This window comes from Apus apus, chromosome 2 (assembly GCF_020740795.1).
Source record: "Apus apus isolate bApuApu2 chromosome 2, bApuApu2.pri.cur, whole genome shotgun sequence".
Taxonomy (NCBI): Eukaryota; Metazoa; Chordata; class Aves; order Apodiformes; family Apodidae; genus Apus; species Apus apus.
In genome coordinates this window covers 132,775,457-132,792,489 of record NC_067283.1, presented here as the reverse complement: position 1 = coordinate 132,792,489, position 17,033 = coordinate 132,775,457, and the positions used below count along the sequence as shown (strand labels likewise).

The 17,033-nt window shown below is 40.5% G+C and overlaps 1 protein-coding gene across 3 annotated transcripts in view; it reads right to left on the bottom strand.

The window, feature by feature from the left end:
* Window positions 1-876: 876 nt before the first annotated feature.
* ESRP1 (epithelial splicing regulatory protein 1) overlaps window positions 877-17,033 on the bottom strand; it is a 32,246-nt gene continuing 16,089 nt past the window's right edge. The window contains exons 10-14 of one of the 3 annotated variants that reach the window (XM_051610715.1): window positions 16,696-16,997; window positions 15,019-15,237; window positions 12,801-12,999; window positions 10,986-11,154; window positions 877-967 (exon numbers count right to left, since the gene is read on the bottom strand). In XM_051610715.1, coding sequence (XP_051466675.1) covers window positions 877-967; window positions 10,986-11,154; window positions 12,801-12,999; window positions 15,019-15,237; window positions 16,696-16,997 — 980 coding nt within the window. Of the gene's footprint in view, window positions 968-10,816; window positions 11,155-12,800; window positions 13,000-15,018; window positions 15,238-16,695; window positions 16,998-17,033 lie in introns of those variants that run through there. The other 2 variants (XM_051610717.1, XM_051610718.1) reach the window with 2 other exon arrangements.

Genomic DNA, 17,033 nt, shown 5'->3' with positions numbered 1-17,033 from the left:
AATGGTTTACACTCTGGGCTAAGCTGCCTTTGTGACAGTGAAGAGCAAAAATGAAAAAGAGGCCATTTGTTGGTGTTGTTTTCCAGAGGGGAAGGCAAAGAAGGAAATAGAGGAAAGAACAAGGGGCATAAAAGAAATCTTATCACTTCTTTGACTGTAGATTTTTTAAATACTAGAGATTACAGAAGCATTTTTAGTAAATATATTTCTATATCTTCCTCTAAAACCACTGCACATAAAGCACATGGTGCGGCCATAAATACACTGCTTTTCAGTTTAACTTGCATTTTTCTGCACAAATGCTTTCTGGGTGACTTCACCCTTTGATTGTTCCTATACAGAAGACCAAGTAAACCAAGCTTGAAAGGCTAAAAAGGCCTGATCAGAAAGCTCACAAAAGCAAGAGAGTAGCTGCCAGTTAAGCAAACAGTCTACTGCTGCAATTTTGTATCAGCATGAGGTTTAGAAATCAGATTCTGCAGTTACCTAAGAAAGTAGGTAACATTCTGCCTAACCAACAATATATCTCAGTGCACTGCAAAGAGAGTTAACATCTCTGTACTTTGCTTCTCAGAGGTTTCTGGAGGCCCTCAATCCCAATATTAAATCTTGAGGTAGCATGCATTTGGAGCCCTGGAAAGTAGGCAAAGCAGCAGCCCACAACAAGGCTGGAGTAGCCCAAATCCTTTAAATGATGGCTTGAATAGCCACAGTCATATACTGCAGTGTGACATTGTGGACATATCAAACAGTAGCCATATTCCCAGGACAGCAAATGAAAAATCATGTTGAATATGGTGGTTACCTGAAGGAAACACTGTGATGCCCCAAAAACCATCTTCTGGGGTTTGTTATCCTTACCTTCTCTAAGGAAGTCTAACTGCTGGGGCCTTTAAATGCAAATCCATTCTTTAGACACTGTCCTGGCCGGATCATTTGTGTGTACAAGTCGATCCTCTGTTGCATACTACAAACACAAGTTAAGATAGAAGGAATCAGAAGCCAAACTAGTGCAGAAGAGAGTCAGCAGCTGGCTATTCTATCTTAACCTTTCTTAAAGCCCTGGGCAGATATAAAAGTTCAGGCCACATAATTAGATATTGGTAATGCTCCCATCACTGTGGTATCAAGCAATTCACCAACAGAAACTACACTGAGGTAATCAGCTTCCCCTAACAGCTCAAAACGTGGGTACACAGGATCTTGTTGAAGCAGACTATCTCCAGACTCTGGCAGCCACAACTGACTGGTCCCAAGGGTGTGTCCCTGGACATCAGGGACAAACACAACTCCTGCACAGCCAGAGCCACACATCCCCTCAAAGTCTCTGAAGGAGAAACTAACAAGTTCACTACCAGGTACACCTGCATAGGCTGTTTACACCTCAAGTTGTCCTAATACCGAGGGGATGCCACTGGATTCTCCTCCATATTACACAATTTTAAGATGAATGAAAAAAAAAAGAGCAAGTAGCCCCCCCCACACCCCAGCCCAAAGCCATCCTGACAGTTTTGCTTTATCTCTTGGGCACTTCAAGCACCCACCATTTCCATCAGCATTTTCATGCTATTCCTTGGACCTAGGATTGCCTTCTCAAACCACACTAGGAAGGTAGTTCCCAGATTGCCTCCACTTCTGTTCTCCAAACTCATGGCTATAAAAATAGCTCAGGAAAGTTTCCACTGTGTACTTATATCTGTACTTAAATCCTTAGCTAAAAAGATACTCTCAAAAACTAAGTTTAGCCTGAAGGCCACTGTCCCAAGATGACCCGTGAAAGTGTCTTCCCTCCCTCCAAGTCCTACTGTGTTATCCTATACTCAATCTTCAAATTAAAGTTCATCTTCTTGAGTTCCTCTGCACCTTTAAAGTCCAGTAGGTGCATTTTTCTCCAAGCATGTGATCTCACCACTGCTTTCAGCCTTCCTCAGTTCCCACTATCTGCAAGGTCCTGGGTCACGTTCACACAGCACAGTATAGAAGGGGATAGCTTAATCACAGCAGGCAACAAGCAAATCCAGCAGGAAAAAGCCATTCCTGGACAGATGTTTATGGTTTCCCTTCTTATAAAAGTCTTCAAGGTGTTTCACTAAACAAGAGCAAAACTGAATTCTAACACTGCTCCACAGCAGTTATCCATGTCTAGCAGGAGAGCAGTTTTGCTATGGAAGTTCTTTGCAGTGCTTGTTTATATCCATGATATCATGTTCCTGGGTGCCTTTGTGAATAATTCTTCATGGGAGGTTACACTAGGTAGCAGACTGTCTAATGCCAAAGATGACACTTGCAATAATTTGCATCACTTTGGACCCTATTGTCAGAAAAACAGCTACAGGAAGTTAAGATTTTATGCCACAGAGAAGGGTCTTCATGCAAATTTGTCAAAATACAACACTTCCCACTAATGGTTCCCTCATGCCTTTTCCATAAGATTAATAACCTCACTAATCTCTAACAAAAATACTACTACAGTCAGTATACCTATGTACTACTCAAATTCTCAAGCAAAAGGTCCCAGTGTCAATTTATGACACTAAGGAGACTGCAAATAAAAATCTTGCCTCTCAGTGCACCATTCAGCTTTGGAGCTTATTGCCACCCTATGCTGTCTGCAACCACAAGGTTTACACATACCTGAAGAGTGAGGAGATGAATCCACGGCACGGATTCAAGTCCATCTATGGTTTGCATGCAAACTCCAGGTCAGTGCTCTCTGTGAGTTACCTGCTAAATACCTGTGAGGAAGAAGCTCTCCAGAGCTGCCAGCAATGCTAGCCAGGCAGTGTTTGCTTTTATTTACTTAAATTTCATGGACTCTTAAGACACAGCATCTTTGGTGGTCAATGGCAACTGCCACAGTTTCAAGGCTAGTACCACAAAGGGACATGCTTGTCTTGGTTTAAAGCAACATTAATGTCATTACAATGAATATAATTTATTCAGGAATAAAAAAAATACTCTAAGACCCAAAATACTCATAGTTTGCTGATGTTAGAAGTTTTTAGATTCTTTGCCAGGTATTCCATAGCCTTATTCAAATTACCACAAAATTGTAGCTAGTTATCAGATCCTTGTTTTGTTCTGGTTTGGCAGTTCCAACAAATATCCTCTTTTTCCTAAAATATCAGGTAATTCATGAGTTTTCAGCTGATGCTACACACACACACATATATATAAAAAACATTTAATAATAAAAAAATAATAAATACTCTGTTGCATTGAATAAGATGCACCCCCAGACTATTTGCAACTGCCTAGCTTTATGGAAAGTGTCATTGACATTAATACTTTTGGCCAGACAGCTGAAGCTACCAAAAAGGGTAACTCCTGCATCTGAGATAAGAAAACAGAACACCATAATAGAACTTCAGCTACAGAATAGTTTAAATTTTTCTAGAATCCTCATGTGAACAACCCCATTACTTCACAAACTCATATGAAGACCCAGAAAAAAAATATTTTCCAGTTTTCTTTGCAGAATTGATTCTTATTAGGGGAGAAAAAAGCCCAACACCCAAACCAGACCATGATGCAGCTTTCTGGGTTAAACTGATTTAGTAAGACAAGACAGAGCTAACTTGCATTGCTGTTAAAAAAAAAACAAACACCAAAATCAAACAAGAAACCACCAGAAAACAGACCCATGATGAGACAGACACCTGGGGCAATTTAGCCTTCCTTTTGAAGCAAGGCTACAGCCCTGTCTTTGGAAGGGTTCACTGTTAAACTGAAATTCCTCTGCCCCCCTTGCTGAGACACTGAGCCACATGAACCTGCAGTGGTGGGTCATGAGAGCCTTGGTGTGGTGTCCCAGAGAACAGCTTTCCCCTTTCCAATGTCCCAGTCACTTGGCTCTGCTACTGAGCCTCCATGTGCACTCCCTCAGCTTTGGTAGGACAGCACTGGGTGGGGCAAAGTGCTTCCCCTTCAGTCCTCATCCCCCTGCACTCCCCTATTATTATTATTACTTCTACAGGGTCTCTAGGGGAAGCCAGACATCTCTGTTTAAAACTCCCATTATTCAAGCTAACCCTGCTGGTTTCGCATCAAGATGCTACAAGCACTTGCCAATTCATACCACCACCTTGGAGATAAAGGCAATAGACAGCTTCAGCAGCAAGTTCAGGCTAAGGACACTACCTGCTCTAATTCCTGATACAGGATAACAGATGATCTTCTCACAGCCATTCCTGCATTTTCCCAAACTGAGGGGTGACAACTTCCTAGAAGCACAGCAGCAAGTGACTTAGAGTGGTGATGTCATCAGACAGAAAAGCAGTAGATAGAGGACACTAGCAATTAAAAGTGTACCTGCATATTTTACATGGGGTCAAAGGATTTCTAAAGCTGTTCTTAGTAGTTGCATATCACTATATAATGACACAATGCAAGACCTTAACTCTTTTTATATAAATCTAGTTCTTGAAATCAAACATTATATGAAGCATTTCCCAATGCAAATCTTTTCTCTATATGAATTGATCCTTCTTCTTGGATCTAATCAACAGCCAGAACGTGCTGGGTTTTATCCCCCACCGAAATCAATATTTCTGAGATTGTGTTATTCTCCAAAGGCTCCCCAAACAAAACACAATTAAGTTTCAGAAATTAGTTCCAAATGCAAGAACAAATTTTCACAGGTTGATGTTGGCATTCAAACAGCATTTCTGTACCTCAGGGTATCCCAGACATCCATCACTGAAATATTATATAAAAACATTAAGAATCACTGTTTCTCCTGTTTGATTTCCTAATACTTTTTTTTTTTTCCCCCATTATATATTTGCTTACCAGATATCAATATCCAGAAGGAAGCTGTGGTTTATATTAAAAGTGGGTGTGAGTTGGGAGCAGTCAGCATACATAACCAAGCAGGTTTTCAGATCTCTGCCAACTAACCTGCAGGTCAGTCAGGATACCCACAGCCAGCCAGCACTATTTGCACAGAGGAACAGATACGTGCACAGACACCATCTACAGGTTCCAGTTCCCTTCCTGCAGATTTTGTGTCCCTGCTTTTCCTACTAATTTATTCTCTGTAGCCCTGAAAAAGATTTCTGCTTGTTAAGTATTAACTATTTTCTGCTCTGTGAAAACATACTGAAGAAATCCTTTCATCAGGCTACTACTGATTGACAGCTTCTATTAATTCCAGAACTGTAAGCCAGGTCCTGTATTGCAAGTTAGTCTTACTACATATCTCTCACTCTACCACTCAGAGGAACACTAATAGGGAAAGTCATGGGAGAAAAAAGAAAGGGAAGGGAACAGGGAAGAACAGCTTGTCAGACTGAGCCACTAGTGTTTCAAGATTAAATTAGCCTCCCATTTTGGTGGCTCTAGGAAGCCCAGCAGACCCTGAGCAGCTCTGCAGTAAGCAGAAGGTGCACATCATCAAGCAGCCTTCAGAAATCCTCAGGAAATTTGACAGATCACTCCAGCATCTGATATCAGCAGATTTTCTTCAGAAGCAAATAGGGATTTTCAACTACTCCTTGGGCTGGCACGAGTCATGGGTGTAACCTGCACGTATACACAAGCTTGCAGCATAATGCCTATCATCTTCATTGCTGGAAAGCAGCCCAAAAGCAGGAAATGCAGCTTCAATATAAAGCTTTTTTTAGAAGTGGTTCATACAAAGTTTGAGAGAGGTAAAGCTAGTAACTTTTGTGGTATAATTACTGAAGTTAAAAGTTCTAACATGGTACTTTGTTCACAAAAACTAGCAAGACATGCTACTAGCAAAAATATTTACATAACCAGAATAATCTTCCTTTTCCAAGACTGGAATATTTATCCAGATTTTGAAAAAGAAAGGCCATATAACTTGACAAATAGCAGAAATATGAGCACTAAATCATCAGGTCATCTGTTAATTAAACATTTAGATCCCCATGACTGCTGTTTAATCATGGGCAAATACCACAGACTGTTCTCTACAGGGGAGGGTTTTTTTTTTGTGGGATATTTTTTGTGTTTTTCATGTTGTTGTTGTCATTTTTTAATTAAAAAAAAAAGTTTCCAGGATCAGCCCAACTCTGTCTCTGGAAACACCAAAAGCTCCTTTGGTGCAGATGGCATCCACACGTTTAACCAGATAGCCTGCTGCCCACTTGACACTTATCTAACCAGCCTAGCTACTGCAACCAGCTTCCTATCCTGTTTAAGTTAATGGTAGCACAAGAAGCAGCAATAGGAATGGAGCCAGAAGCACTTGCTGCCACAGAAGACCACAATGATCTGCCATGGATAGTGTTGGGACTTCCTACACATCCCTGTAGAGGGCTGTTGCTGAGTCAAGAGAAGCATCCAGCAACATGTCTGTGCACCTCAACATAACCTGAGATCACCTGGCCATCACTGAAATGTTTAAAGGAACCACCTGCATGGATGACACACACATGCCTCAAGGCACAACAGAAGGATCTTTTCTCCCACCACTGAACTGTGCTGTAAATAAGGAAAAATTATACTCAAACTGATCCCTGCAACTAATGTGCATAGTGCTGTAATGTCAATTAATCCCTCATACTAATCCAAATGTTTTACTAGATTGCAAAATGAGGAGGTGACAGCAAGATCTGGTAACTGACCATCAAATCATTATTATGTTAACAAAAGTGGGACCTGTAAGAAGAACAACCTCCACCAGCATCCATAGTGGCATTTTTTATGGTGGACTGAGTAAATCTTGCACACTGCTACCAGCAGCAACATCTTTACAGGCTTATCAACTTTGAAAATGGGTGTTTTTTAATTTAAATAATTTTACTACCCCAACACCCAGATACCTATTGATCAAAGCACGACCATTCTGCTGCTTTTCAGACACCATGGTAGTTCTACTAATTAAAGTGAAGAAATAATAACAGCTTATGGAGACATACAACAATTTGTCTTCCCTGGTAACACACTCCTTCTACAATGAAATACAGTAGCAATTAAAGGCATTCCTGCTGTTTTAATCCTTGGCAAACTACCTTCACTTAAGAGTGAATCATTAAGGCTTCACCCAGAAACGATCATTCTGGTGACAAGTTTGTGCCACTAACTAAAGAGTTGAGGTTATTTTTACAAATCTATGATGGAGACTGGCTCACCATGAGCAAGAGTAGATAATGAAGAGTTCCAGATTATGCCCTTTGATGTCAACATGTGAACTCCATATGCTGGACAGCAACTAAAAGCCACCATAGGCTTTTATGCTCAGTGAGCTCATTCATTGCAGATATGATCTCATGCAATCCAAGCTGACATAAAATAGAAAGAGTACTACAGTCTAAGAGCTGTAGTCGAGTGTTGCCATGATGCTGTGAGTAATATACGATGATGTGAGTTGATATGATGATATGCTCTCAGCTAAGGTGATGAAGGGGTTTTGCTTCTGGCTGCTGTGGTTCTCCATCTGTGACAAATCTCCCAGGCTAAATACACATATGGTTGTTTCCTAACCCAGTTCTGTCAAGTGTTGCTGGTTAGCCAGACACACAGATATGCAAATAGAGCTGCTGGCAGCAGCTCTGAATGGTATTGCTCCTAATCCAGCCCACTTGTTCCTAGTTTTGCCAGTTTAAAGTGGTTGCAATTTGATTATACTTAAGTTTGCATCTGCTCAATGACCAGGGTTAGAAAAAAGCCCCATTTGTTCTCCATGACAGTCATTATGAAGGATCTGATCCACCATGGAGAATAAGTGAAGCTTTTTTCTAACCTTCATAATTTTATTTTCACACACACACTTTATGTATGCATGCATACATAAGCATTAATATATATGTTGCATAAGTATATAATACATAAACACTTTTACAAGTTGATTAGTGTATAGATGAGAAAAAAACCCCATATCTAATCTATTGCATGAAGAGGCAGGAAGATGAGAACAAATTACCCTGTATTTCCTTGTGCAACAAGTATCAGAATCATGCCTTTACCACATAAAAAGACCTCTTAATTCAAATCAGTCCAATGGAGAGAGTTGTACATACATAACACAACAGGAAGATAGCCCAGACTTAGCTACTATTAGACTAGCACAGCGGAACACAACTACAAACACATTGGAAGAGATCCATGCTCACAAGCAGCATTAGTATCTCTCAAGACAAATACTACTTTGAAGATGCAAACAAACCAATTCTTCTGCCCACCTTGGTTCAATAGCACAAGGGTTTACCATAGGACACAGAACACAAGGAACACTTCCAGTTATTTTGAGTTCAAGGACTTCCTGAGGTTTCTGTGTATTCACTACCCCACAATGAATTTCCTGCCCTGAAATTTATCTAGTTTGTTTGAACCCACATCAGTTTTCAGCTTCCACATAGTTTTTTGCCTACGTGTCCCACCAGCATACTACCCAGTTGAGTAAAAAGCTCCTCTTTCTACTTCACTATTCAAAATATTGTTAATTAAAAAAACAACAAAAACAAAACAAAGCAAGTGTCTTCCTACAATTATGGACTTTAACAGAAATTTGAGGTTTTAGAGGCACTGCTTAAAAGTGATCAAAATGGCATTAGAATTGAATAAATATAATAACATTTAACTGTTTTAAAACTACAAATTCCATAGTGGTAACTTTCAAGTTTGTGTATGGTGAAAGTTTCTACAGACACATTAGCAGTTACCAAGCTGTGGAGTTATTCATTACTTTCAATGTACATGTACACAGCAACTAGTACACCTATTCATCCAGGATTAGATAAGGAAAGCAACCCCTCCCTCCCATTAATCCTATTGTTCTTTTTCTCAAAAGCCTGGGACTAGGCAGAGACACAGACCACTGATTTGCTGTCAGAACATGTTGCCAGATATAATTACAAGCTGAGCAGAGATATCAAAGACAGATCCCGAATAACTTGCTCTCCCTCCTTTTCATGAGGAGTTCACTAAAGCTATTTTAATAGCATAGAAGACATCCATTTCCTTACACCATTTGGTTTCATCACCAATGCTAGAAGAGCATTAAGAGTCAGAGTTCTGAGCATTTCTGATAGACACTGATGGCCAAAGCAATGCTTCCCCTCCCCCCCCCAGTCTAGGTTGATTACTGTGTGGAGAACAGAGTTGGCTATTATAAAGCCACTTGACCATGCAAAACACAAGCAGTAAAAACTTTTGGCAGCAGGTCAGAGAATCTTTCCTTATTTCCATAAGTATTCACTAGTTAGATTTATAAACCATTGTCTGATCATTAGCCACTAGGTCTCTATTGCTTTTCCATGTACATGCATATAAATGCACCACACTTTTTGAATTAAATTTCAGAATGAGAAAAGTCCATTTAAGAGAGTTCTGATTGCTACAGGAAAGGGACCCAATTACTTATTGCATCCTTTACAAACCACAGGAAGTTGCCTGAAAAGCAATAAAACTTACTTTTTTTTAGGAAAAACAAACACAAAACACAACAAAACACCAAAACAAAAAAAACAAACCAAAATATCAGCTACAATGGAACACTGCTCCTATTGCAGTATATACCATTTGTCTGTAGATAAAACATTTACTCTGGATGGAAAAGCAATATCCAAACATCAGATCTCATAAAATGGAAAGGACCCAAGTTGACTCCAGAAATGTTACTTAATTTTTTTTTTTTTTTAAGGGAGGTACTTGTAGTTGGCACCGAAGCTACATCGGTATAGTTTCCCAAGAACAGCATGCAACTGTCAGATGAGAACATAAAAGAGGGGATTTTGGGACTGATGAGTCTGTAACCAACCTATATGCCTACCACCCAAGCAAGCAGTGATGAGACTCACATGGGGTCCCATAAAGACCTCTGTAGGGCCTGACACTTAGCCTGCAGTGGCCAGTCTATTATTACTTTAAGTACAACATGTCAAAGTCACTACAAACTATTACTGCTACTGTGTTCTCATGACATATAAAACTGTTATTAAGAAACTTGTTTTATATTGCCAGTGCAAGTTTGGAATTTTATTTTTTCTTGTTCTTACATTAAAGAAGCTCAGTTTGGTAACATATTATCATAACCATAAGACAGACATGAAGGCATTATAGGAATTAACTCATGAGTGATGAAAACATTTTAATAAAAAACCCAAAACAAGCAGCTCACAAACATACTGGTTTAGTGTAAAGTAATAAGAAAACTTTTGTTATCTTACAGGTACTAGAGAGTCCATATTGCTTCATAAGTATCTACTCAGACCTTTCTCCAGATAAAAAAAGCACAGGTCAGCATCTAATAGAAGACTTGAGTTCTTCAGCAGGTTTCCTGATAGACAAGGAATAGTTTATGGCTTATAGGGAACATGGCTCTTTCCAAGGCATCTTGACTGCAGAGGATGAATGGTATATAAAGTGTTTGGTCTGAAGATTGCTAATATATCCAGAAGAGCCAAAAGCCCTTTGTGAGAGGTGTTTAGCAAGTCAGGAAGAATATATGCCTCTTTATGCTTTACACACGCACTCAATACATTTAGGCTTCAATGCAGTACTACTATAAATAAGTAAACGCAGTTTTAATCATAAAGGTCAAAAGTTACTTTATTACAAAAACAAAGATAATTTCAGCAGAATTTGTCAGGGCAGACTCCAATCCACCCCTTCTAAAAAGGAGCCAGGGGCTTCTTTACGGACACAGGAAGGAGTACTGCACACATCAATTCCCATTGAGGGCACAACAGTGCAAACTAACAAGCTTAAGAGGCATGTTAGGTGAAAAAAAACAACAACCAACCAACAAAAAGAAAACCAAAACACCAAAACAAAAAATTTCCATCGTAACTGCGTGACTATGTTTAAAAAAACAACAAAAAAAATGACAACACTACCTGAAAGACCCTAAAACTTGGGAAATCCCTAGATATCCTGAAATTGTTTTCCTGAACAAGATTCCAAACAAGGTGTTCTTGGTAGCACAAGCCTTTAGCACAGCAATGTTCTTTTGTGAGCTTTGTGCATTTGCTGCAAAAATACTTCTTTGTTCCTGCTTGGTTTCTCCTCTGCTTTACCTGGGGTAGTAGGCTGTGTAGTTCATGAAGAGCTGAGCCCCAGCAGGGTAGTAGGCAGTGGAGGGCTGGAGTGTCCGAGGGTTCAGGAGCATGGAGGGCTGGTATAGAGCAGCTTCTGTCGGCACAACCGCAGCAGGAGCCGGAAAAGAGTAGGAAGGGGGTGAAAGGCCTAAAGGGAACAAATGGAAAACAGATTAGGACCTTTTAAATTCCAGCATATATATGGTCTTCATTAGGTGAACAGCTCTGCAGTAAGTAGAGTCTTCACAAGTGTCTCGTTCTCTTGGTCAACATGGAGAATAAATCTGAGCCGCCAGCACGGGTTTGACTAAAAGTGTTGTGCTCACCCCTCCAGTCAAAAGCAAAGTCAGTAATACACAAAACCCCACCTCTCACTCTGGAAATAGGGTAAGTGAAAAAGAAATAATATTAAAATTACACTTGGTGGTGTTTCAGCAAGGTGCGAGACCCTAAATGAATTCGCACAGATGAGAGTTCACCCTTCTCCTTTGCCTTTTCCTTTTCTTCCCCTCCCCAGTAACAAAGTGAATTTATAAAAGCTTTAGATAAACCTGAATAACAAAAATAGCTTACTTTAAAGTGACATTCAGCATCCCACTGTACTGTGGGATGGGGTAGTGACAGAGCAGAGAGCATTTATCTGAGGAATACATCACTGGCATCTGTAGCTGGAAACGGGAATGCTGCCACCTAAGAGCTCCCAAACTTCAGGACTCTGTTGAATAACTCGTTCTAGGAGCTCTCAGGAGAAGCTTCCAACCCCTGTCTAAAACAGGTGTCACACAGGACTACATACTGCAGATCCCTACTCAGAAATATACTTCGATTGCAAAACAAACAAATAAATAGAAAGGCACTAGTCACCTGGAAAACTTATCTCCTAAGGATTAGCTGACAATCTACTCACACTCAAAGGAACCACACCCAAGAGGCTTGCTGCCATATTGGCAGCTCTAATTAGGATTTAGAGGACACTTTTTCAAAAATCCACCACCACTGATAACACACCTACATAGAGAGACAAAAAGAAAGCTCCTACTTGACTACCTTGCCATTTGTGATCCTGGAAGCAAAGTATTATTTTTCCCATAGGCTTAAATTTATATGGCATGTATGCTTAAGATATTAGCCCTTAAGCTCTTAAAGCATTTCCCCCCAAATGCTTGCCTACAAGTCCACACTCATCTTAGTAGCTCTAAAGAGCATAATTTTACATTAAATACAGTTTATGTAATTCTGAGGCCAAACCTATGTGCATTTTACATACACACAAGCAACCTCAATTCTGTAGGAACAACAAAAAGTAAAGGAAGAGTTCAGTCAGTAGTGGTTCAAAGAGGCAAAACACTTGTGGTTAAGTCCTAAAGAAGATCATTACCAATGGTTTCATAAATTAAGTTTTGGAAGTGCAAGGGAAAGGGCTTTTATTTGACATGTTCACTGTGATGAAAAATGTAAATGCAAACCAGTTCAAATGGGAAACTGTTCTGTAAGCTCTCGGCAGGGCTTAGTTTTCAGAGTCATGGCTCACCCTGGCCAAGTTAAATTTCAGGGAGAGGAGGGGAAGTTTGCCATTAGAAAAGCAAGAGTAATTCTAAACTAGTTCTTCAGTCACAGTAATTCACAACCAAAGGGAAAAATAATGATTGCAAGCTGCTGAAGATTTAAGATTAAAAGGTCTTATTGCCCCCACCTGACACTCCTTTCCAAGAACCAGAATGAGAGTCAAGAAAGCAGCCCCAACACCTACCCGCACACAGCAGAGAGAACTGGCAAGACCCATGCAAAACTTACATGGTAACTTACATGGTGGTGGGGACAAGCCATTTCGATTTAAAGTGCCCCCCATTAATACAAAGTTCATCTCCTCAGCAGAACATTGAAAGACTTCAACATATCTGTCCTTCATAGTCTTCTTATGACACTTCTGTGCAGCCAGAAAAGCTCGATCTGCAGATTTCATCTGGATAAAAGCATCTCCTGATGGACGTCCCTATAAACAAGGCAGTCAAAAAAACTCACGTTTCTGGAGCTCCCATGAAGTAGCAGCATAGCAATAATTTTTGTGTTAAAACCAGTCTCTTCAGCAACAGGTATATTCATCTCCAAAGTCAAACACAGTCAGTCAACCCAAGCATTCACCAGCACGTTTAAGCTCTTCTCCCTCAAGTTCTTCCAACTTGGACTCACCTGATTGCATTTATTCACCTGTTTCAATTAAGCAACACTGCAGCTTGAGCCATGTTATTTCTACATTTAAAAAAAACCAACAACTAAGGACACCTATGGAAGAGAGACTACAGTTCAGGACTGTATAGGTGCTTTGAGATTTACTCTTAACAATTTAGTAGGAATGCAGAATTGGAAGGTCTAATCCACATTTATTATCTGTGGTTTTAAAAATTCTAGGATAAATACATGCAAGCGCCAAACATTAATTTATTGGGTTTTAAAAATTATTTTGTTAAGGCCAATACCTGCTGGAATATTTTAAAAGGGTACTAGCCTAAGGCTAGGTATGCACTTGTAGAGAAAATAAAATTATATCCTTATAGAGAGCTGTAAATGAGCAGGATACACAACAGGGAAGTTTTTTTAGCCATTTAGTGCTTTATTATCTGCATCTTTTCTTAGCCTCTCTCAGCCCTTTATAGTCTTCCAGCCATTTCTAGGTAAAGTCCTCACAGACCTAGGAATCTCTTTAGATAGAAAGATACTGGAATAACTATAGTTCCTGCTCCCCCCACTCCAAAACACAGAAACCCTACTCCAGAGCAAGGAAGTATTTTTGTCATTTCAGCTTAGGCTTCATGTTGATAAAAACACTTTCAGAAAAAACATTTTTATACTACAATAACCAGTGTAATCAGAGCAACCACACAGGGCACATCCATAGAGTTAGAGGAGCTGCTGTCTCAAAGAATCACAGAACTGAAGCTGGAAAAGACCTCTGAGATCATCAAGTCCAACCTATGACCTAACATCACTACATCAGCTAGACCATGGCACTAGGTGCCACATCCAGTCTTTCCTTAAACACCTCCAGGGATGGTGATTCCACCACTTCCCTGGGCAGTCCATTCCAATGTCTGATCACCCTTTGCATGAGGAAGTGCTTCCTAATAGCCAACCTAAACCACCCCTGGCAGAGTTTCAGACCCTGCCCTCTCATCCTGTCACTAGTTGCCTGGGAGAAGAGTCCGACCCGACCCCCACCTGACTACAACCTCCCTTCAGGTAGTTGAAGAGAATGGTAAGGTCTCCCCTGAGTCTCCTCTTCCCCAGGCTAAACAACCCGAGCTCCCTCAGCCTCTCCTCCCAAGACTTTCCCTCTAGTCCCTTCACCAGCCTCGTTGCTTGTTTTCTGCTGGTGTCCTCCCTCTAGTCACAAGACTATGCAGATAAAAGCCTCATAACAATGCACAACCCTTAGTCTAAAAAGTTTTGGTAGAAACTGCTCCCAAAAAACAATGGCAAAGATGCAACTGCTTATACATGTCAATGAGCTGTTAATCTTGGTACTTAGCTGTGACTGCCTAAAGAAAGCAACCACATAGTTAAGGAAACAAACTTCAGCTCCTGATTTATGCCATAGGAAATCTTGTCTCTTTGAGCCACATTTGTCCTCAAATATACCTGAGGCACATTGTTGAGCTAAGAATGCCTTTGAGAGTTAACATTGCCCACACTTTTGAAGATACTCCTTGCCTGGTATAAGAGGAATTATGCATGCTGTTGGGCAGGATCCTTCGGTTCAAGCCTTCTACCATGCAGGATCACACCTGCCTCTCTGGGAGCACCAACCCCTGCAGAATCATTCTAGAGCAAATGCAGCAGTAAGGTTAAAATAAGCCAACTATCTACTGCCAGTACACTTAGAGGAGAGCTGGAGGACAATTAATGCCACAAGCGTCAATCCCAAAGGCGTCTCCCTATTGATATCATTAGAAGAACCACGTTTGCATATACAGGCAACTGGCACAGGCTGACTAAAATCGTAGCGTCTACCAACCTGGTGATTTAGTACCATGTGAACTCCATGGGTCCGAATATCTGTAGAAAACTCCCCCAAAAACTCCAGGATGTCCTCTATAGTAGCAGCATAGGGAAGACCACGCAAACGTATGCAGTCTCTGACATTAGTGGGAGGCACGAATTGTTGAGGTAATACTGGAAGAATAGGAGGTGTTGGGAGAGGAATGAGAGGTGTGGAGGAGTACCTGTTCAGCACCTGTGCAAATCAGAAAAAGAGAGGTTACAGAAAGCCTCCTTACTTGTTACATTCAGAGGAACTGAACGGACCACCAATGCTGCCTGTTTCCACTCCAGGCAGCATTTTGAGAAGCCAGTGAGCTAGATTCTGAGCTTAAACCACAGCAGCAGTACTTAGAATTCAGATGATTTAAGGTAAATATTTTGATAATTCTTTCAAGAAGCATAATTTTTGTTCTGAGAATTTACCTGAACTGTTATGCAACTCACAGAAGACCTCTTAGGGGACTTCTGCCCAAAAATATTTCCTCAGCAAAACTTCAGAAGAGCGTGGGAGCTAGAAGCATATTTCACTGCCAAACATCCCTGACTTCATATGCAAGAGTCCATCAAGTTATAGATGATGTTACAGAGCCACAGTATCTGTAAGAGTCATGCTTTGAGATTTTTTGCTACTAATTTTAACAGTAAAAACCCTGCCTGGTCAAGAGTTCACTGACTGTTCAATCACTACCCCTTAACTTTCTCTGAGCAAGATTAAGATTAATTTACATTTATGCAGGTATCAGCAGGTTTTGCTAAAAAAATAAACTTATGAGAGAACTTGAGAAAAATACAATTACTAAAGTGAGTGTTGCTGCTATGCCTTTTCACAGTGTCACTCTTCAATGGAGAAACTGAAATCTCTACATGTTTGGGGGATCAGAGCTGTGCCATTGCTTGGTTACAATGACATGGCTATTGGTTGGTTGTAATTTGTATCACAGACAAGACCTTTTAGAATCCTGTTTAGAAGTAAGTTAGTGACCTCAATTGAAGCCTTACAAATCTTTGGAGACATACATACACAATCCTCTCAGCTTTAATTTCCTTTCTCTGGACAACATAACATGGCTTGATGGACCATTAGTTGCAGTTAATGCAAGGGTTAACACTCTTCAGGCCCAGTTTAACAAAGTCCTACTACCCTCTGCTAGGTAACCAATGCTGGCAGAAGATGCCTGAGACCTGCCCTAAGAGGCAATTCGTAAGGCTTTTCAGATGCATTGCTCTGAAGAAGACAGCTACGTCAAAAGGCTCTGTTTTTCTGTGTCAGGAACTAAATATAAGTCTTTAAGATCAAGATTTGTTGCCAAAACTCCTGAGTAAGCCATCATTTGACTTCAAAAAATTCAGTATATGTACCATAAAGCAGTAGATCCAAAAACTTTCTGCTATAACTACCGTTTGCAAGGCTATCGGAAACCAAAACCTGAAAGGTTTGTATATATGAGGTAGAACATCCATATACCATAAGACCTTACATTTAGAGGGAGCAAAATCTCATGGAAATTCAGACAGTACTTTTCCCAGCAAGAGTCAGGAGTGACAGAAGAGAGAAGCAGCTTTCAAGTTACGGCCAGGCAGTACCTGCTACTGTGTGCCAGTGTAGGAATTTGGATGACAAGAAGCCAATGTTTGTAAGCTTTACACCCACCTGCTGAACTTCTGCTGCAGTGCTCCTGAAGAGTTCAATGTACCTTTTCCCCAGCAAGTCCTTATGCTTTTTCAGTGCATTTTGTGCATATTCCTCACAAGCAAACAAGACAAAAGCATCCCCTGTTGGCCTGCTGTCAGGGTACGTGACAAACAGGACTCCCTCTTTTCCTCCTGTTACGGGGCAGTGCTGGCCAAAGAATGTCAGCACTTCTTCTGTTGTCACATTGAAAGGAAGACCTCGCATCCTGACAATCACTTGGTTTTCTTTTGACAAGAACTGTGCAACCTCGTTGGAAGTGCCTTTTAAGAAGAAGAAGCAGAGAAGTATTTAAGTCT